The sequence below is a fragment of the Heteronotia binoei genome, chromosome 5 (genome assembly GCF_032191835.1).
Source record: "Heteronotia binoei isolate CCM8104 ecotype False Entrance Well chromosome 5, APGP_CSIRO_Hbin_v1, whole genome shotgun sequence".
NCBI lineage: Eukaryota > Metazoa > Chordata > Lepidosauria > Squamata > Gekkonidae > Heteronotia > Heteronotia binoei.
The window spans coordinates 155,873,645-155,896,930 of record NC_083227.1 but is presented as its reverse complement, the minus strand read 5'-3'; the positions used below and the strand labels follow the sequence as shown (position 1 = coordinate 155,896,930).

The following is a 23,286-nucleotide window of genomic DNA, read 5'->3' as shown; positions in this document are numbered from 1 at the left end:
CACCAAATGAGAAGGGAGCACTCCCTGGAGAAGATCCTGATGCTGGGAAAGACAGAAGGGGAAAAAAAGAAGGAGACGGCAAAAGACGAGATGGCTGGACAGCGTTACTAATGTAACAAACATGACTTTGAGCAGACTTCGGAGAATGGTGGAAGACAGGAGGGCCTGGCGTGACTTTGTCCACGGGGTCGCATTCAGCCAGACTCGACTGTGCGACTGAACAACAACAAAATCATTTCTATGTACTAAAAAAAAATACAGCAAACATATGGCTGTCAAATAGTAGCATATAAGAAATTCAATTTTATACCAAGATGAAGCATAGATGCCACTTACAAATTTTTCACATCAGTAATTCCACGAAAAGCCTTCCTTGGGATGCCTTGAATTTTATTTTCACTTAAATCCCTAAAAAGAAGAAAAGCAAAGCAAAGTAAATACACACTCGTTAACAACAAATGAAACAAAACATCTATCTGCATACAGAATTGTTAGCAAATGTAGATTCTTTAGACTCGACAAAATATATATATTTACATTATTTTAACAAGTAGATTTTAGATTAATTGTACGAAATGTGTATGGCTGTTAAGGGTTAGCAAAGGCGAGGGATATAATGATTAAATATAGCATTAATTTTTACTCTTCAACATACATTTAAATTTAAACTTTAAGCACTTAGGTGCGATCTCTTGTGCAATCAAAGTTGGTATCCACTAAGCATAGGGCATTTTCTGTAGCTGTATTGTTGTGGAAACACATATAAGGAAGTGTGGCTGGTCTCACTGCCTGTCCTTTCTAGGAAGCTGATTTTTTTTAAAAAAAATCTTATTTCTCCAGGATTATTTCAAGAAAGCTATATTTGATGAGTCCAGATCTATTGTCTGGTTAGTATTATCATTGATTATTAATTTACTAATCTTTTTTGGGGAGTCGTTTTCATTGGGGTTTAAAGTTACCATTAGCAACTTATCGTTTATCTTCTTTGTGATTCAGATTTTGAGACCATTCTCAGAACTTTAAGCCAGGTACAAATATTTAGGGGCCACACACTTGGCAGCTTCATTCTAGAACTCTATGTAGGCCTGCTTGTGGTAACTATTGCACATGTAAAGTTGAAGCTGGCACTAATAATATATTTAGTGTATAGTTTCCATGATTCTAAGTGGTGTACCACCTAGTATTGCTGTTCAATGTAACATCAGTGGGTCATGTCCCATGACACAACTAGTAATCGCTCTATAATTTTAGCAGGCCCGGCAACACAAGCCTTAGGGTTTGGGGATGCTGGGCGTCTGGCAACTCTATTCAAAGACAATCAAGCTATGAATAAAGCTACCAATTCCTCCAATATTAGTTGACGAATATATCCAGAAACTGCAATTTACCAAAATAATAATTCAAATATATGGAAAATGTACATGGTCTTTATGGTCCTACTTGACTCCTGTGTAATTTTGCTAAAACAGATTGACACATAACTGTCTCATGATTATCGGTCACCCGGCATAGGAAACCGCTTTTTCTATTAAACCATTTGGTAGTGCATTTATTTTAACAGTACTTCCCCCAAAGTTAAAGATATTTGCTCTTTAAGGGATTTACAAGTTACCCACCTTAAAAGACAGATTTTTCAACTATGTACATCCATTAGAATGCACCCCATGGAATTTTTCCCTATTTAAATAAGTTCGGTATTGTATTGCAGTCGTCCATCACATTGATTTTATTGAATAACAAGCATTGTGTCTCTGACTGAGCACCACACAGAAAGCCTACACTGACATCCCAGGTCAAGCTGTGTCATCAAGGGCTTTCTTCTGTTTTCCATCAGGATGACGGTCCATTCAATCCCCACCCCAAATGTCCTTGTCAAATTAATTAAATTTATACTAGTCATCTAGTCTACACCAATTCCTCTTGGTGGCCTTAACTGTTCTTTCAGAGAGAGTCACACAAATGCACATGTTGTTTTCTAAAAGACATGTTTTCAAACATATTCCTGGTCATTTTGATTTTTCCTATTTGTTGAACAGTGCTTAGTAAGGTATCCGATTCTCGTCCTCCTCTGCCTGTTGCATTATATTAAGCTATTAAATAACGCTTCATGATGGGCCTTTGTTATTTTTTGTTCCTATTCGGAGGGAAAGGTGTGGGGGAGCTTTCAGAGACACACCGAGTCTGATGCAATATGGAAGAGACACCGTCTTGCTTACATGAAGAGAAAAAAAAACGTTTAGGAAAATTAAGAACCACAAAATAAACAATGAAGAGAAACGGACTTGAATCAGGTGAACATCCGTATTTGAATACAACACATCTAGAAAACCAGAATATGCCCTTGAAAATATCTTCTATCTATATTGCCTCAAGCAGAATAGAATGGAAACAAACTCATTATTTAAACGATCTTTCCAGTATTATAGCCTACTGAGATATTACTGCTGTCTCTTTTATCCCTACACTCTGTCTTTTTCACAGCAATCAAAGAAAACAGGGAACGGCAAGAAATTAATATTTTTGTTTTTAAAAAACTCTTGTAAACTACATTAATTTTATCTTCTCTTGAGGTGCTCTACCGGCTAACGATACAGTGTCTACAAATCTTCAGAACTATCTGTCCATTTCATAAATACTTCTCATGGTAGAACAAACGGAGAGCTTTAAACGTATTGTTAAAACAATATAGATCTTCTATGGCATAGCGCATATAAGTAGCCACACTTTCACTGTTGCAAATTGTGCAGGTTTTGAATTGGGTAGATTGCTTGATATTAGTAATTCAATTAAGAACATAACATAAGAGAAGCCATGTTGGATCAGGCCAACGGCCCATCAAGTCCAACCCTCTGTGTCACACAGTGGCAAAAAATGTTATATACACACATACACTGTGGCTAATAGCCACTGATGGACCTGTGCTCCATATTTTTATCTAAACCCCTCTTGAAGGTGGCTATACTTGTGGCCGCCACCACCTCCTGTGGCAGTGAATTCCACATGTTAATCACCCTTTGGGTGAAGAAGTACTTCCTTTTATCCGTTTTAACCTGTCTGCTCAGCAATTTCATCGAATGCCCACAAGTTCTTGTATTGTGAGAAAGGGAGAAAAGTACTTCTTTCTCTACTTTCTCCATTCCATGCATTATCTTGTAAACCTCTATCATGTCACCCCGCAGTCGACGTTTCTCCAGGCTAAAGAGTCCCAAGCGTTTCAACCTTTCTTCATAGGGAAAGTGCTCCAGCCCTTTAATCATTTTAGTTGCCCTTCTCTGCACCTTCTCTAATGCTATAATATCCTTTTTGAGGTGCGGCGACCAGAACTGCACACAGTACTCCAAATGAGACCGCACCATTGATTTATACAGGGGCATTATGATACTGGCTGATTTGTTTTCAATTAAAGCTTCTTCAAGAGTAAGTCAGCTACCGGCAGATTGACTCAATACCATAAGCATTCGAAATAATATGTTTTAATTTGCCATACTCATGTTTTTACTAATTTTTCTAGCGAGCTACTTTTCAGACAAAGAAATGTCGAGAGGCCTACTGGAAAAAATCCTGAAAAATAACAACGTATTATAAATGACACTTATAGTGCTTTCAAATGATAAAACATTAAAAATTCATACCACTTCAATAACAATCCAAAGAAATATTGCCAAAGAAGGGAGTACAAAAAAAAAATCAAGTCAAACCAGTATTAATTTTCAAAATACTACTATGTTAAAAAACCCTGTTTCCCATAGTTTCTTGCCTAGCTATAACTTATTTATTTAAAAAAAACATTAAAAAGGGGGAAAAAACTTAAAATCCAGCAACTAAGTAAGATTTTTTAAAGGAAAGAAAAAAGATCAAGACAAAATTATAACAGTGGTGGCAAACCTAGCCATAAGTTTCTATAAATGATTTCCAAATATCTAAAAGCAGATCTGTATGCAATTGCCATCTATATGCCTATCTATAAGTTTGATAGAATGAAACAACGATCAGAACACAGATTTGTGCACACACATACAATCACAAACAAAATTTTTGTGCCTTAAAAATAGCAGGATATTTTAGTCAAGTGATTGTTGTATACCTCTGTATACACTGTAAAAAAACATGTTATCACACAATTTCTATTTTTGTGTTGGGTAAGTTGAGGCCATTGATAGTCTTCATCATGAGATGGAACTATAAGGTCCTCTTGCAAATGCCCCTGCATTGCCCTTAATAAAGCAGACATGTACATTATGTCTCTGTGTTTTCCACAACTACTGAATAACATCATAACCAATTGCATCAAGATTACTGAGTTTCTTCCCTGATTTTTAAAATACTCACTCTAACATTTCTGTCCTGAGAGCTCAAATATTTTAACCACCTTTGTCTGGTAGAGAAGCAACTACTTTGCAACTAGAGAAGCTGTGGGTGTATCAGTAGCTGATCGATTACTAACAATAAAATAGAAAAAGTAGGGCCTAACAATTTCCAGAAAGAAACTGACTTTCTGTCAAGACTATTAGGGAAGGAATACCTACCTACAGAAAACATTTGTTTGTTCAACTGTCAAGCTGAAAACAACTGTGCTGAAAACGGTCTTGGATGCACATATCCTAAATCATATACCTGCAACCAAACTTCTCTTTTTAAAAATAAAGCACAAAGTATCCTGTGCCAAAATGTAAGATTGCTAAATGTCAAGCCTCAGGATAAAGCATCTGTTTCATTACAGAAACGATAAGGGCTCATTTTGTGCAATCAGTAAAATAAAACAAGCAAGCAGAACTGTCACCTCAACATTGACTCATCTTTACTGTTCAAATATTATAAAATTAATGTTCACAACAGGTTTGAATGATAGCTGGCTTTCTTATTTTCCAAGAGAGGGCAACTATTCATTCCATACACCAGTATAGTTGGCTGTAAATTGTGGTCTTTCCTGTGGGGCACAACATATGTCTTCTAGAAGCAATGCATCCTTTTCTTCTATCCTCCTCTTTCCCCTTGATTAACATCAAACATGCCTGACAAAGAGTTCTGTGAAATTTGAAAGGTTCTGCAGTTTTCAGTTGAGAGTAACAAAAGTATTACGATACTGTTTTATGGTTAATGTAAATTCTGTTCCCTAGAGACACCGATCCAATCCAAACATTCAGTTGATTATATGCTGTGAGCATGATTAGTTTTGTGGGAATGATTAGTGGCCTCGCCAAAGTTTTTTTTTTTTTTAGTCATGAAACAGATTTGTGAAAGAGTTGCTCTAATAATTATTTACATGATAATACCTTGGAATAGAGAGTTCCTGAACAATAAATTCCTCTGCCAACACTCTAAAAAGTCATTGATATAGATTTAAATTATATGTGTTTACTTCTTTGCATATACATACAATTATGGTGATCATAGGGTTGCCAATCCCCAGGTGGGGGCAGGGGATCCCCCAGTTTGGAGGCCCTCCCCCCGCTTCAGGGTCGTCAGAAAGCGGAGGGAGGGGAGGGAAATGTCTGCTGGGAACTCTGTTATTCCCTATGGAGATTTATTCCCATAGAAAATAATGGAGAATTGATCAGCGGGTATCTGGGGCTCTGGGGGGCTGTTTTTTGGGGTAGAGGCACCACATTTTCAGTATAGCATATAGTGCCTCTCTTCAAAATACCCCCCAAGTTTCCAAAAGATTGGACCAGGGGGTCCAATTCTATGAGCCCCAAAAGAAGGTGCCCCTATCCTTCATTATTTCCTATGGAAGGAAGGAATTGAAAAGGTGTGCCGTCCCTTTAAATGTGATGGCCAGAACTCCCTTTGGAGTTCAATTATGCTTGTCACAGCCTTGATCTTGGCTCCTCCCCTCATGTCTCCTGGCTCCACCCCCAAAGTCTCCTGGCTCCACCCCAAAGTCCCCAGATATTTCTTGAATTGGACTTGGCAACCCTAGGTGATCATAACATTAAAAATAAAAATTCCAATTCCATTTTTCAACATACATGATTGTATTTTTCAACGCGCAAAATCAAATTAGGTTTTTCCATAGGGATTGATAGCATACTAATACAATTAACAGGGTGGGGTTTGTTTGTTTTTTTGCTGTAAGGATAGCAAACTTACCGCAATCGGGGACTGCTCTGCTGGAAGCAACTTTAGTTCATAGATAATATTTTTGAATTACAACGCACTTGTCAAGTTCACGTTCACGTTAGTATTTATTGGCATGAAATGCACTTGTCGGTGGTTGAGAATACATTTTAAATATATATTTGGAAGTAAACTTCCGGTGCTTAAGAAGTCTTAAAGAAGAACAGCGAACTCAGATAATAATAGTGGGCCAAACCTATAATCCAATAATTCTAAAACACAAATGTGCTTGACCTTTCCATAAACTATTCCCACTGGGGACAGATGATATCCTTTGCCATCTTTTCCACAACTAGCCAATCAACTCTCTCACATAACATACGGGCCAAATAACAAAAACATCCAGCCACCTTTTCTTTGTAATAATTTGTACATCGTGAAACCAATGTACTAAAAAAAAAAAAAGTCTTCATTCAATAGAGCAGACTCTACCTCTCATTTTAGAGAAAAAATATTAAAAATGTGAATACATTGCAAGGAAGAACAAAGAATGAAATCAAACTATTTTATTTCATTGTAACTGTATGTCTTCAACAATCTGCTTTATATCAGTTTTGAACATACTAATAACCAGAAAAATTCCTTTTTTTTCACACATGTTAAACTCTACTACGTTCATCTAATGCTACTATCTTTCTGTCCCCTGATTTGATTTCTCTGAGGATTAATGCAAAGTCACTATGTAAAGTTATGATATTAACCATGCCAAGCAACTGCTAGAACAGATCACGGGGATTATTTCTGACAGCTTTGGTCACAATGTTCTGTTTTCAACCACAGTCAACAACACTGATTAAAAACTTAATGAAATGTCTTCATTAGGATCTGAAGATCATCTGCATACAATGCCAATTGCTTTTATGGAACCAATAACATTTACCATCTTTCCTCCCAGACACCTTAAAAAAAAACAACTGGGGGAAGCAAGACCTGGAAACACATAATTAGTTAATAACTATATTTAGCAGTGTCTGCAACAGTGGTGAAGAAACAAAGACTATACACCAAAAAGGGGAAAAAAAATGAAATACCTTACTGAGTATGTGAAAGCAAGCCTTGAGGGATATTGGCCACACAGCATGCTACAAAGATTTTACAATGTAGTTAATGTCAGACCTCCCGCTTAATGGCGTTCCATTGTGTAAAAAAAAAAAATTAAAAGTGTGGGTGTGTTCTTACTATTTAAAAGTATTAAAATATCTTCTGACATGTCAAGGTTTTATTTCTGGAGAAGACAAGGACAGAACTCGGATTAATCAGAAAATGTCTTGGCTCAGCACTCTGCAGGAATATTTATTTACATAATAGCACTTCCAAAAATTAACTCGACATTCTTCTGAGTTGCCATCAAACATGTTATTGGATTGCAGATTGACAATGTCAGGCTCATATAATTAACTTAAGTATAAACTAGAAACTGATGGCAGGCAGGGGTGGGGTGGGGTGGGGTGGAGTAGAGGAGACCACATGCTTAATTGGCTCAGATGAAAGTTCATATGTTCCCCTTTTTGCTTGCACACTACAAGGAATCACACGAGGGGCATAAAGTGGTCCCAAGGCAATTAACTGTGTTATCGCCTCTGGAAAAGAAGTAATACCGCTAGCATTTATCTGTCTTCAGGTCTATTTTCCATATAAATGAATGCGGGAGATCTATTTTCATTGGATAACATGTGTTGACTTAATGTAAGCACATGGATGAATCTTTTTAGTCCAAAGTAGAAAGTGGTTCATTGCCGACAGTATTCAAAAGTCTTGAAAAGCAAGCCAAGCAAAGATATTTCCATCAACAGCTTAATGTGGCTGGTTCACATTAGTAAAACCTTTTACATGAAAGCCATTGCCAATATATCTGCATATATTCAGCAGCACTTCACAAGGGGAAAATGCTCAACAGATAAAAACAGATGAACTCACACTTAGAACTTTGCTCTGGACAGTGTCTATAGCTCTGTTTCTTCCGCCTGAAACTGAATGTGTAAGAGGAATTGCAAAGCAATACCTAAGCATTAAGTCAGATCCTAAACGAACAGATTATCCAAAAGCATTGCGGGCGATGGAAATCAATGCAGTTTTGTTTTTTTAAGACAGCGTAGTGTGTATCATAGGAGTAGTTTTTCTAATGTACATCCAAGAAGTAGGTTTAATGCAAATACCATGCCAAGCCATGATTAGGGAAGCTTAATTTTGGAGAGGGATGTTCAAAACGGCAGTCCAGTTCATGATATACAACTGTCCATATATACAAGGACGAGTCATGGCAAATAAGGAGTGACTGTAAGTAAACATAACTACATGGATCCCCAGTATGGATCCCAGGCACAAAATGAGACCCACCTGTGGGTCTGCTGACACATTTCCCAGTACCTGCCAAGCGTGGCGCTTTTGTACAGCAGGGCTTCTGAGTGCCAACTGGAGATCTGATTGGCTGTGCGGATTTTTTTTGAAAATTTGCTTCAAGAAGAGTTGTCACCACAACACAGGATCTGAACAGCATGAGTGAAGGTAAAATAGGCGTATGCAAGAAAATACATTTCAACAAGAGGTCCATTTTAAAAGGCTCCCTGTTAAACAGAGCTTCTACCTGAAATCCTGAAGAGTTAGAATTATAGATGACCTCACTCCCTGAACTTTTTTAGTGGTTGGCCCCACTTCCTTTAACAGACGTTTTGTGGTTGGCTCCCATCCTATGGCAATCATTTTGCGGCTATGACCATGTGATGGGCTGTAAATGGTCCGTGCTGTAATCTGGTCTGAGAACCTTGAGTGACAAGGGATACATACGGAATTCTTCAGTTGAGAGTCGCAGTTAGGAGTGGCAGTTAAGAACGGAAAGATGATTGAGAAGGAAGGCTAAGGGAGTGAGAGGATCAAGAGGATCTCCATTCAAGCCTGAGCAAAACAGCTCCTAGAAAAGAGTGATGATCTCTATTCAATCTGAGGGAAACAGCTCATAGAGAAGGGCAGTGATCCCTATTAAGTGGTTCCGAAAGGAAATTGGAATTTGTTTGAATGTTCCTGCCTTCATCAATTTCAGTGTCTGTCAGACAAAGACGTTTATGCTAGGTTATGTAAAAAAAATTGCTGAAAAATTTCTGATCTCAAGTTTTAGAGACATGTTGAATAACAGAAACAGTTTACTTGTTTGTGACAAATTATCCGGCATTTATTTATATACAAAGTAACCTCATTCAGTTGACTGTTCACCTCATAAATCCTATACATGATTCTTACCTGATCATTTTCCTTCAAAGTTAAGCAAAACACTTGGTTGTTTTTGAACTACTATTGGCCTCTCATGTGCCATTATCAGACCAGGACATAAGATGGATTTTAGTTTCTTTGCTTTTTCCAATATACGTTCAAGCAACTGGGTGAAACAGCCAAATTAAAACAAAAGAAGAAAAAGGGAAAGGAGCTGCTCAGTGAAGAACAAAATAAAGAAAAAATCCTAAGAGGGTGAAATTGCCATAGAACAACAAACGCCCTGGATGTGTTCACCCTACACTAAATAATGCATTTTGCATAGGGTTGCCAATCCCCAGGTGGGGGCAGGGGATCCCCTGGTTTGGAGACCCTGCCCCCGCTTCAGGGTTGTCAGAAAGCAGGGGGAGGGGAGGGAAATGTCTGCTGGGAACGCTGTTATTCCCTAGGGAGATTTATTCCCATAGAAAATCATGGAAAATTGATCTGCGGGTATCTGGGGTTCTGGGGGGGCTGTTTTCTGGGGTAGAGGCACCAAATTTTCAGTATAGCATCTAGTGCCTCTCCCCAAAATACCCCCCAAGTTTCAAAAAGATTGGATCAGAGGGTCCAATTCTATGAGCCCCAAAATAAGGTGCCCCTATCCTTCATTATTTCCTATGGAAGGAAGGCATTGAAAAGGTGTGCCGTCCCTTTAAATGTGATGGCCAGAACTCCCTTTGGAGTTCAATTATGCTTGTCACAGCCTTGATCTTGGCTCCACCCCTAATGTCTCCTGGCTCCACCCCAAAGTCTCCTGGCTCCACCCCCAAAGTCCCCAGATATATTTCTTGAATTGGACTTGGCAACCCTATTTGCAATCAAGGCTGCTGGTTCCACCTGTGCATTTGGAGCAATATATGAACAGCAACTGAGCCCGTTAGGAAAGGGCAGGATATAAATTTGATAAAATAAAATAAATATGTATGAACAGTATTCATATAGGTCCCATCCCTGGAATTAAAAACGCAATGGTGTGAAATGGGTTTGCAAACTATGCTGATGTTTATCACATTTCAAAGGATGTCTGAATTGATAAACCATAGTCATAGTTGTTAATCTGCCTCTGGAAGCCATTGTACCTATGGATGAGTGTACTAAACAAACTATTACCGAAAGTACACAGGACGTTCTAAACCACACTTTGCTTGCGGTAGCTGAGACCATAGTACAAAACTATAGGAAACATAGACTATAGTCTTTTGTGATGTCTGAACCATATAATGCAAAACCATAACCAACCAGAGACTGAAACCACAAACAGACACAACAGATCTTTCTACAAATAAAAAAAGCTCTAGGTTTGAGGAAACAAATGTGAAATCTAAAATGGAAGGGGAGGTTAACCCCTCAAATAATAGAAACAGTGACTGTAGCTTTAAGAAAGCAATGTCTTCAGTGGCCACTGCTAGGTAACCACAACTGTATTTCCAGCCTTCAAGCCTTGATTTCTATCAAAAAAAGACAGAGGGAGAGGACAAGGCCCTTGCCAGGATGATGGGCTTTGAAGGAGGACTCACTGGGGCAAGACCTAGCAAGAACCACATAGACAACGTCCTACCATGTAACCTTCATGATTCACAAAAGTCCAGCTGCTTACTACTGTTCAACACCAGCTACCCCATGAAAGCCAGTGGCATAATGGTTATAGTTTCAGTTCTGGGAGACCCAAATTCAAGTCCCCACAGTGTCATAGAGGCTTGCTGGACAACCTTCAGTGAATCATACTCTCAATCTAAACTACTTCACAGGCTTGTTGGGAGAATAAAACGGAGGAGAGGAACATAAGAGAAGCCATGTTGGATCAGGTCAATAGCCCATCCAGTCCAACACTCTGTGTCACACAGTGGCCAATATATATGTGTGTGTGTGTGTATATACACACGCGCACACACACATATACACACACACATATACTGTGGCTAATAGCCACTGATGGACCTCTGTTCCATATTTTTATCCAAACCCCTCTTAAAGCTGGCTATGCTTTAAGCTGGAGAATGATATAAGCCACTTTGGTCCCTGTTGTGGGGAAAGATGGAGTATAAATAAAGTAAAAAATGTGGAGATCTTTTCTGGTCTCCACATTTGTCTTGCCTTTCTTCCCCCCTGCTTGCGAAGTGGCTAGCAGTCTGCAACTGAAACATCCAGAATTTGCCATCTGACATTGTACTGTTAATGTTATTTTAATTGCTTATTAATATTTGATTTTCTATTGTTATTGTACATCATCCAGATCCCCAAAGTAGCAAGGATGGGGCAATTCGTAAATCTAATAATAAATAAAAATGTACCACAGCTGCAGTGGTGGTGGTGAAAAGTGCTGTCAAGTCGCAGGTGATTTATGGCGAACCATCAGTCAGGTTTTCTAGGCAAGAGAAGTTCAGAGGTGGTTTGCCATGGCCTGCCTCCATGTCATGAACCTGGTATTCTTTGGAGGTCTCCCATCCAAATACCGGTCAGGGCTGACCCTGTTTAGTTTCCGAGATCTGATGAGATTGGGCTAACCTGGTCTATTCAGGTCAGGTCACAGCAGCAGTAGGGACAGTGATCAGAGCAAAATTCTCCTTAATTTCCTCTTTTTCTTGGTCAAAAGGGTGATTTTACCCAATTTCCTCTCCTTACTGTAATGTCATTTTCTCCTCTCCCTTCACAAAGATACCCTGTCTTTTTGTCATTCATGGGATTTCTAATGGAGGCAGGGAAGATCTGCTTCTACAAATACAAGGTCCTAATGATTAATATGACACAACCTAAATAGGATATTTCTCACTTTTTTGAGAATTCTGATTCGGAAATAACTGAAATAGTAGGAAAGTTTCTTTATAGAGCTATGGTTATTCGTACTGATAAGTAGTACTATGTCATGCCTGCCCCTGACCCAGCCCCTGCTAGCTCAGAGCAGGCACCTTTAACAGCCCTGGACGTAAGTCCCGAAGAAGCAAGCCTGCAGCAGGAGCCACCTGGAACTGATCAGGCCACGCCGGGCCCCAGCTCATCCCCTCCGGAATCACCGCCACCTGTCAGCCGGCTCCGTGAAAGGAGACGACAGGAGATGCGAAGCAGAAGAAGTGAGGCACGCATGCGGGGGAGAAGAGATCTAAGCCCAGCATACTAATGAGCTAACAAGCCAGCACAGTATATCTGTAATCTTGGCCCTAGGGCAAACTGTGCTGGCAACGAACGATCCTACTGGGACATGACCACGCTCTGCACCCTCTTGCTTGCTGAGAGAACCCGTGTACTCCTGACCCGGCTTGAACCTTGGACTTGCAACTCTGGACTTCGACTTTGCTTTGTGGACTGGCTTAGGTATTTTGGACTGTGTTTGGCTTTGCTTTCTCTGGCTTCCGACCCTCTGCATTCCTACGACTACGCTCTCTGTTTCCTCCTTCGGCCGGACTGATTTACGGTGTTGATTAATTGGACTGTTTACGATCACCCCTGTGCTACCCCCCCCCCCCCAGCCGGCTGCGAGAGTCCTGGCCAGCTGCCGGGACGTTGGCAGCCGTCGTTCCTTATCTGAAGACTCGAGCCGTGACATACTATGTATCAGATTTTACTATGTTGCTGCCTTGTTTATACCTTGTAATCCAAATTTTATTTTGTATACACTCTGTACTCTTTGTAACCTGCCTGACCCTCTACTTTGCATTTTTTATATATGCCAATAAAGGCTTGTCTTGAGAAAAGCAACAACAACCTGTGGTTGTGATCAGGGTTGCAAACTTTCAGGTGGAGTGACTGGAGAAAAAAAAACAAGGTTTCCATTAAAACCAGCCTCAGAAATTGAAACCACTTACAACTCAATAGGCAAAAGTACAAACATTATTTTCATGTACATTCCATTAAACAACAGTCATATAAACATACCCTGTATAGAACAAATAACAATTAAGAAAAGGAGGAACACAATCTTCTTCATTTAAAGTCCAAGTTAATGTTCATTCTTAAGTATGCAGTCCTCCACACTGACAGGAATCCTTGGTTTTGCTTGCCTCCTGAAGAGTCCAATGATATCTTCCTTTATTAAAAAAACGATTATAACACAGCAACAAGATCGTACTTGTTATTCCCTCGTTTCGCTCCAAGCTTTGTCCAGCTTCAATAATTAATTCAAAATTCCAATATTCACACACATCCAAGTTGCAATTTTCAAACTGAGAGTACATGAGAATAATTTTTTGTATTTTTGCCTATTAAGTTGTAAGTGGTTTCAATTTCTGAGGCTGGTTTTAATGGAAACCTTGTTTTTTTTTCTCCAGTCATTCCACCTGAAAGTTGGCAACCCTGGTCACAACCACAGGCTGTTGTTTTTTTCTCAAGACAAGCCTTTATTGGCATATATAAAAATATAAAGTAGAGGGTCGGGCAGGTTACAAAGAGTACAGAGTGTATACAGGCCCCATCCACAAATCTGCAGGAATTTCTCAACCTGAAGCTGATAATCCTTGATGTGACAAAGACTCACCCTTACCTGATTCACCAAGGATAATTATTCAGGGAAGGGTTGCAAATCCCAGGCTGATTGGAATCCCAGGCAAATCCCATTGGCGATTTCAACGTAGAGCCTGGAGAGAGCTAGGTTTGGGTAGAGAAAGAACCTCAGCAGGCTATAATGCTGTACAATCTACTCTTCAAAGTAGCCATTTTTGTCCAGGGGAATTCATCTCTCTTTTTTTTAAAGTTTTAAATAGTTTATTAAAAGACAAAAACAATACAACACAAAAAATTAAATAAATAAAAGCTCAAAATCACAGAGCAAAACTTAATCCATATTGAGCAAGACTAAACTAATACAAAGACAGACTTAAGCAAGACTATCCTAGTCTGGAGATCAGTTCATGCATAAACTACTAATGAATTGCACAAAACTGTTGGAAAAGTAGTCAGGAAAAAGAAATTCAAATTCTGTGAGAGCCAGTTTGGTGTAGTGGTTAAGCGTGCAGACTCTTACCTGGGAGGACCGGGTTTGATTCCCCACTCCTCCACTTGCAGCTGCTGGAATGGCCTTGGGTCAGCCATAGCTCTCGCAGGAGTTGTCCTCGAAAGGGCAGCTGCTGTGAGAGTCCTCTCAGCCCCACCCACCTCACAGGGTGTCTGTTGTGGGGGAGGAAGGGAAAGGAGATTGTGAGATGCTCTGAGACTCTTCGAAGTGGAGGGCGGGATATAAATCCAATGTCGCCTTTTTCTTCTTCTTCAAAGAAAACAAATGCTTAACTATATATCTAATTCTCAAGATGCCTCCTATGTGTGGATATGTATTTCCACAGATAAGGGGCACATGGAAGGTAGAGAGATTTCTCTGCACACTTCGGGCACTCCCTGGATGTGCAGAAAAATCTTACATGTTTAAAAAATTATATGGGGATATATAAATCTCCCCAAAACTTAAGCTGCTTGCTCTGTGTATGTGAACAATATTCACTCACTGAGGTGTGGGAACAGCCACTGCACCTGCAAGAGCTGCTGTGCCACTAACCATCCTTTCCACATATATAACCTTTAAATGCCACTTCCACATGCGGCCACCCAGGTAAAGAAAGTGGGGGGCAGGGATGGAGGCAAGAGCAGAAATCCGTCTCACTGGCCACACCGCCAAAGTCTCCTGCTGCAACCCACCGCACTCCCCAACCCATTCAATGGCAGCAGCTTCCTGGTGCCCTAGTTCCATGTCAGAAGACTAGTGGGTGGGGGAGAAAGCAATTCTCCACCCTGCTGCAGCCCGAGCAGGTCCTGAGAAGCTGAGAGCAACCAGGAAAGCCACCCAGAGCAGAAAGGAAAGATGTGGGTGTCAGGCAGCCAGCTGATGGGGCGTACACCCTGGCCCAGGACAAGGAGAAGAAAAAGATAGTGGATTTATATCCTGCCCTCCACTCCAAATCTCAGAGCAGCTCACAATCTCCTTTATCTTCCTCCCCTACAACAGACACCCTGTGAGGTGGGTGGGGCTGGAGAGGGCTCTCACAGCAGCTGCCCTTTCAAGGACAGAGTCTCAGAGCGGCTCACAATCTCCTTTACCTTCCTCCCCCACAACAGACACCCTGTGAGGTGGGTGGGGCTGGAGAGGGCTCTCACAGCAGCTGCCCTTTCAAGGGCAGAGGCTCAGAGCGGCTCACAATCTCCTATATCTTCCTCCCCTACAACAGACACCCTGTGAGGTGGGTGGGGCTGGAGAGGGCTCTCACAGCAGCTGCCCTTTCAAGGACAACCTCTGCCAGAGCTATGGCTGACCCAAGGCCATGCTAGCAGGTGCAAGTGGAGGAGAGGGGAATCAAACTTGGTTCTCCCAGATAAGAGTCCGCACACTTAACCACTACACCAAACTGGCTCTCTACACCAAACTGACTTGCCATGCCCATGGCCTTGCCAGGGGGCTAACCGCCACTGTAAGCATGAGTGGAGTGAGGGGGCATTGTGAGCTAGCCTGAATCGGCAGAGCTGGCCGGGCAATACCAAGGCCATGAGGGCTGCCCCTGTCCCCATGTACCTAGCACCATCCTGCGTTTCCAAACTGAGGAAGAGAGAAACAGGAAGAAGGGGGTTTGTCTGCAAAAGAGAAAGAGACAGAATAGGGGATTGTGTCTTTTGTAGGTGGAGAAAGAGAAAGAATGGGAGATTATCTGAGGGAGGGGGGGGGAGAAAGAAAAAGAAGAGAGAGAGATCGTTCTACTGGAGAGAAAAAGGGGAGAAATAAGAGAGGGGTAGACTAAAAAGAGGTGGGAGCGGAGGACATTGTCTGAGAAGGGCTGGGGTAAGAGAAGTGTAAGATATACAAAGGGAGAGAGAAGAAAAACTGCTAGAGAAGGGGAAAGGAAGGAAAGCTGACACTGAAGTGCTGAGAGGAGAAGGGGAAGTGAGGGAAGATTGATAGATAAGGGGTGGTTGCAGAAAGACAGAGGAAGGAACTTTGGCAGAGAAGAGGGAAGAGGGAAGGAAAGGTGGGGAAATGCCCCCTTCCTGCAAGTTTCTTGCATGTCTCCCCTTGTAATATCCTATTAATAAACTAGTGGTTAATCAACTGGGATTTTCCAGGAAAACGGGGGGGGGGGGGGGGGGGGGCTGAAAAAATCCTGGATATCTTTGGAAATTGAAGATCAGAAAAAAACAGCTGTGAGGCAGGGAGACTGCTCCTCACCTCCCAGCTCCTTTCCCCTGCATCTTCTGTAATTCTTTTAAATCAGCAAGGTTTTAAGGGACTGCAGAAAAAATTGGGGAAAACAACTGAGGGGGGGAGGAGACATGGATTCCATTTGCTTAGCAGTATTTTGCAGCTTTGCCACTCTTGGTCTTTTTCCTTAGTTTTTTTCCCCATCGCAAGTTTATTGGACCTGGGGGGGAAACAGGATTTTTTTTAAAAAAATCCCAGCTCAGAATACTTTGCCAGTATTGGGATCCAGGATTTTCCAGAAATCCCCAATTTTCCCCCAGTCCAATAGACCTGGAACAAAAAAAAAAACAAAATGAGAGGGGGAATTGCACACCCTAGTTAAACTAGCTGTAAAATAGCCAGACTAAATGCACAATTCAACAATTCCAGGAAGAAGTGCTAAAACATTTATTCAACCATGATAACTTGCTGTAAGTTTTTTTCAACTGGTTTTAGCCAGCCAAGAATTGTAGCCTGCTATTTGCAGCTCTCGTTTCTTTAACACACACATGCACACAGAGAGTTACCCATCAACTGAAAAATAACAACACACGTTATTGAAGGAAATATATTAAATTTCATGGTTAAGTATGGCAACGGTTTTGTGTACAGGTTTTCAAATCTTTTTTTTTTAAATTAGAATGCATTGTTGTCCAATAAAAATACTTCTGAAACTTTGGAATAAACTGGAACTTTACATTATTTTTAACAGAATTCATGTGTTATATAGGAACAGCATATTTGTATCATTCTCAGGTAACTGTGTGTTGAAGTTCTTACAGGGCTTATGTGAGCTGTGGTGTTTCGGCGGAAGACCACCAGCATACAGTTTTCCCCAATGTAAGATTTATTTTAAATATTTTGGATACTAGGCGTATAGAATAATGTGCTAGAATAAATACTTCAGAAATGTGCTAAAGATATAGAACAGAACAAGGGTATCTCTGAATAACTAAGCTCTCATGCATAATGACTTTCTATGTAGTGAACTTTTGCAAATCTACAGTGCAGATTCTGCAATTAAAAACTGCACATCTTCAATATCCAAGAATAAAATTTCCAAGCACATAGCTAATGTTCAAATGGCAGAATATATCGATTCTCTGCCCGTCTCCAAGTACCTTAAGTTTACTCAGAAGACTATTTGATTTAATTAAGTTGGTGCTTTATTAATATATATATTCCTCTATTGATCATAAGAGAAGCTGATGCATGTTTGAGTCAGGCATACATCAGATCCATTTAATGGACCTCCACTTAGGAAAGTGGTTGGCTCTAAATCAAGGTAAATGGGAGCAAGTGCTCCTCTGGGACAACGGGGCTTAGTTGAATCTATAACATTTTTTACTGGTCTTTTTTCCCCCCTTTCAAAGCAGAAAGCATATGGAAATTAGATATGAAAATGGTCTCTCCTTGCACGTTTCAATTAAACATGTCAATACCTTAATTAAATTGCTTAACTTAATGAGATTTATACCAATGAGTGTGTTTTATACTTATAATAGCTTTTTTGGCTGCTTTTCAGAATGTCAAATAAATCGTGAGAACTGGATTAAAAAAGCAGAAATTGACATTCTGAACTAAAGCCTGTAATTCTTCTAGACTCATTTTTTCTCATCCATTCATGCAATTTTGGAAAATTAATGAACCTTGTAATAACTTTGCTTTTTAAAAAATGTCATTTCCTCTTCCAGTTCATCTTTATCATCTTTTCCTGTAACACTGTTGTTATAAAGTACCCTTTGACCTGTACAACTATATGCTTTTCCATCCTCCCCCAACCAGTATCTCTTGTGAGTATTAATTTCCTGGAGAAGCTTCTCATGTCCAATATCATTCAGAACTGGCCAAATCCGAAAATAACAATAATAGAAAAGACATGGAAAAAATGGGGGGGGGCCTGACTTTCCTTTATTTTAATCTGAATCTTCTAACATTCTAGCGGTAATAAAATGGGGGGGGGGGGATAAATAATATCCAATATTTTTCTTATAAGATTAGTTCCTATCAAAGAAAAACACATTCATCAGTGCAGGTGTTTACACTTAATGAAATTCAATTAATTAATCCGATATGAAAAGAATGCAGATTAAGAACTGGTTTATGCACCCTGTCTCACTTGACAATTGTCCATGTATCATGAAATTCTATAACAGATTTTTTTTCATAAAGTTGAATTTATACCAGAGTTTAACAACACAAGGTAATGCGCATCATCTTCCACTATAAGAAGACTGGGGGAGGGGGATAATGTACTTGTGGAAGAGATAGGAAATGGTTTCTGCATATTAGCTATCTTGTGTCTACGTTCTTGGGGGGGCAGGGGAAAGCTATCAGAAACATCGTATTTTCTTACTACTGGGATTTTGTTTTCGTATTATAAAACTGTCTGGAAACATTTGAAGAGGGTAGGATAAAAATGCTGAATGTATTATTTTTAATTCAGCTGGTAAGAACACCCACTCTTGACCAAAGCGCACACACGATCACTGGCCATTTGCTAATACAGCGAGCAGTATATTTGTAACAAACAAACAAACAAAAAACACCCATGTTGATGATGCTTTTCATTGTAGTTTTTTAAAATTTCCTTCAATGTCATGCTTTATGATGTTCTTATAACCCCTCGAATAGCTTTGGTATTGAGAGCAGTTCTTAAATGCTAAACTATACTGGTAAAAGAAATCCGTTATTTGTTAACTGCTATCATTGCTGATGTGATATAAGCAGTCCATAACAACAAAACAACCTCCCCACTCCTAATAATGCCAATTAATTTTTCACTCCTTTTGTCAAACCACTAAGTTAATTTCTTTAACAGAGCACTAGAAAGTGCTCCTCCTTGGCAGTGAAAGATGTATTTCTCAGAGGAAATAAGTTAACTGCATTAGTACACGGATGAACAGATAGTTAAAATATCACATGGAAAAGGAATTGTTCAGGACAAATTTATTTTTCAGTGGAGGAGACAATCTGAATACAATAAGCATACAAAAAAAATCTCACTCCTGTTTTAGTAGTAGTTTAGTTTGGTAGTGGAATTGTTTATGACTTTACTATAACTAAACTGTGTGCAGAATTATCACAGGAGATGTACTTTCTGTTTAAAAGCTTTGATAAATGGATAGGAGAGTGCTATTTGCCGTTTTTTCTCCTCCGATTTTGCTTAATTAAATGTTTTAAGATCATATAAAGCAACCCACAGTTTTAATAGAAACTTCATTTTTTGCTGTGCTCCAACATGCAAGAGAGATGGGTCATTCTCAGTGTGAGATCATAAAAGTGAGTATTATTATCTTTAAATGCTGTATGATTCTGTTAATGCACTGCACAAAATAAACTAACATATCCTCTAATATATTTAAGAATATACTTTGTTGTATATATTTGTCTTACCTCTATGTCTTTATTAGCAATTACCTTGCACAAAGTAGCACAGGAGGAGATCAAATGTATTTTTGAAATATTTAGGATGGAGACATGCCAATATTATTTGTATAATTCCCCCTCACTCTTCATTTAATAAAGACACACATCTACATATACCGATACATAAAAAGAAAATTAAAAACACAAAGGAGATGTTGGTGATTTTATTTGCTAAAGCAGCATTTGAATGTCGTAATTTGACAGCTGCTTGTTCTTTGCTATGTTGCTTCCCTAAAATATGCTTGGGATCAAAGGGTACAAGGCTATGTAAGTCTGATTGAAATAAGGCACTTGAATTTGAGTAACTACATTTCAGACTATACTGTAAATCTCAGTTATGTCTTAGGTTTGCAAACTGGTTGCATTTCCATTCATACTGCATTCAAGAAAGAGTGCACAAGGAATTGTCAGTCATTTTAATTTATTTATAACCAATGGTTACCTCAGTCTATCACTACTGAAAGGCTATCTGGCCATTGCCTATTTTCTCTACTATAGAAAACAGAAACCTTCTATGGTGCCCATTTTAAAATTAATAAATCTGTACATAGTCTATAGTGATTTAGAAAAAACTACCAATAATATCTGTCAAAAATCTAGCTTTGGGAGTATCATGTACAAAAAATGTATGACGTATGATCAAAACATTTATATCTAACAAAAAGATTGGTAATGAAACAGAATAATGATATGGGGGCTGGGCAAATTAATATGTCCGGAGAAATAATATTCAGTTACTGAGCAAGAGAAGTACAAAATATGATAAAACACTTCAGTCTAACAGCAAAGATGTATTGATAAAAACAAAACAATGCCTTGTGGTTTTTTTATTAAGGCTTAGGAAAAGATTTTATTGAATCTAATCCAATACAAAGGGAACATAGAGAAAATAAATAATAATGTTGGTGATAGCTCATATGACAATTGCTAAAAACTGGGGGGGGGGGAACCCCCACACCCACAATTAAAATGGGTTATGATAAGTTATGGGAACAGTATGTAATGGCTAAGATAATGGATAACCCTTTCTTCGAAAATGATACTGATTTGGCTATAGATTATGATTTGCTTTGGGCCCCGGTTTTGGAATTCTTTGGGAATTGTAGGCTATTTCTTAATTCTTAATATCTAGCATATTATGTATTGTTTTTGTAAAATGTATATGCATCCAATGATCTAAATTGGATTCTTGTATGTTAAAACAATGCATTTGTGATAAGAATTGAAGAATTGTTGTCTTGTCACTGCCATGTACACTCAATGAATGCAGTACATTAAAGCATACATTTTTTAGGAAAACAGTTTTCAGGAACACAATAGAGCTTTATCCATCCTTAAAGTTGGAAAAACCAAATTCCCACCCTTATTCTGTGAAAAATTTAAGGTAACTAACATAGATTTGGAGGACATTATTTTAAGGTCAGTTCAGTATTTTTTCCAAAGGACAAGGTTTGAAACTTGCTACCTAGTCAGGTGCCTAGTCATTAATTGATTATTTGTGTTCTGTAGACAGAGCTCTCACTGAACATGACAGCCTTTTGTTTCAATATATAAGTAGCTGTTAAATGGCTCCTCTTGTTAATGGTTTCTAAATTCTTTAAGCCAATTTCTTATTCCTGTTTGAATAACTAACAAAAGGACTTATATCATCTGCATCCATTAAAATGGAGAAGATCTTATGTTTAGGAATAGATGGAAACAATACTTCAGATGACTCATTTGTTATATATACATTTTTTACCTCAAACACCATTGACCATTTCAGCTCATTTTGCACCATTGACCTTAGACTTATTTTTAACCCATATAAAATTTACACTAAAGTGGAGTTGATAAGCTTCTAAGATGAACACATAAAGTAGTATAGGAAAGGAAAGGTACAAGCACCAGTCATTTCCAACTCTGGGGTGATGCTGCTTTCACAACGTTTTCACGGCAGACCTTTTTACAGGGTGGTTTGCCATTGCCTACCCCGGTCATTACATTTCCCCCCTAGCAAGCTGGGTACTCATTTTACCGACTTCGGAAGGATGGAAGGCTGAGTCAACCTCGAGCCGGCTACCTGAACCAGCTTCCACTGGAATCGAACTCAGGTTGTGAGCAGAGGGCTCCGACTGCAGTGCTGCAGCTTTACCACTCTGCGCCACGGGTTAGTATAACATCTGCCTAAATCTTCTTCCTATAGACTGCACTTAGAATTCATGTTTTAGTTGCTGTAGAGAGAGCAGATGAAATAGATCTAAAACATTCAGGTCTGATCTCAGAAAAAAACCACCCTTTTTGACAAGCTAGCTGGTCAATAAAGATCGATTCTTCATCATTAGTAGGGATGCATTGCCCCATTAGACTCCCAGAATTAATTAACTCATATGTTGTTATGACGGCCCCATCCACTTCCCTCGCTCAGCGGCAAAATTTTCCCTCTGTTTTCCTTGCCTGTTTATGACTGAGCCACCCTAGTTATCTGTTTTCTTTTTTCCTGAAGAATTCTGGCTGCCCCACACTGTTCTGGCTGTTGGCTCAGCTCAGGAACCTGAAGGAAGGATCAGGAGTTTGCTTTAACAACTTAAATGGCCCTTGAGGCATTTTGAAATTCAATAACAACAACAATAATAAAGCTTTATGAAGAAGAGGAGGAGAGATTGGATTTACACCCCACCCTTCACTCAGAGTCTGGTTCTTCCAGATTAGAATCCGTGCACTTAACCACTACACCAAACTAGCTGTCATGGAGGGGAAATGTCAGGTAAAATCAGGCACTGAAATTGCTGAGGTAAAACGAATACACGATTTTAGTTCTTATGTTTCAGGCTAATGAGTTTCTTAAGCTATTCACAGTTATTTAAATCTTTATGTCGAGAGGCTTTTGTTCCAGTGTTTTCTCCAAACACTACAGTACACTTTCATTGAGTATTCTCTATCTCTTTTGGTTTCCAGAATGCTGGTACATTCTTTCCAGTTCCCATATCCCTTCTCTTGACACATCAGTACTCACCCTAAGCTTTTATTTGACTCTTATGGTTTCTAGGCACATTCTAACCACACCAGACTAGGGATCTGTGCACTCTTCAGAGTTAATATCCTGTTTGACTGGGTAAGGAAACACTTTGCTCTCTAGAAGATCTATCCCCTTTCCTTGGCCCAAATGGGAGTTTTTGCCAACCTCTCTCCAGTTCTCCTGTCTGTGTTAAACTGCTCTCAGTTAAGACGGAAATCAGACTCCTCCATCAGGGCAATAATCTGACTCACTCCTCACATGCAGCTCTCTCCAGACTTTTTCTGCTCAGGGGATGCTAACCAATCAGATTGCTTGAAACAGCCTGTCACTCAAGGCTCTCTGATTTCTG

At 39.5% G+C, this 23,286-nt stretch overlaps 1 protein-coding gene across 1 annotated transcript in view; it reads right to left on the bottom strand.

Moving 5' to 3' along the window:
• Positions 1-23,286, bottom strand: part of SLIT3 (slit guidance ligand 3) — an 884,772-nt gene that overhangs the window by 451,403 nt on the left and 410,083 nt on the right. The window contains exon 5 of the mRNA XM_060240620.1: positions 337-408. Coding sequence (XP_060096603.1) covers positions 337-408 — 72 coding nt within the window. The remainder of the gene's footprint in view (positions 1-336; positions 409-23,286) is intronic.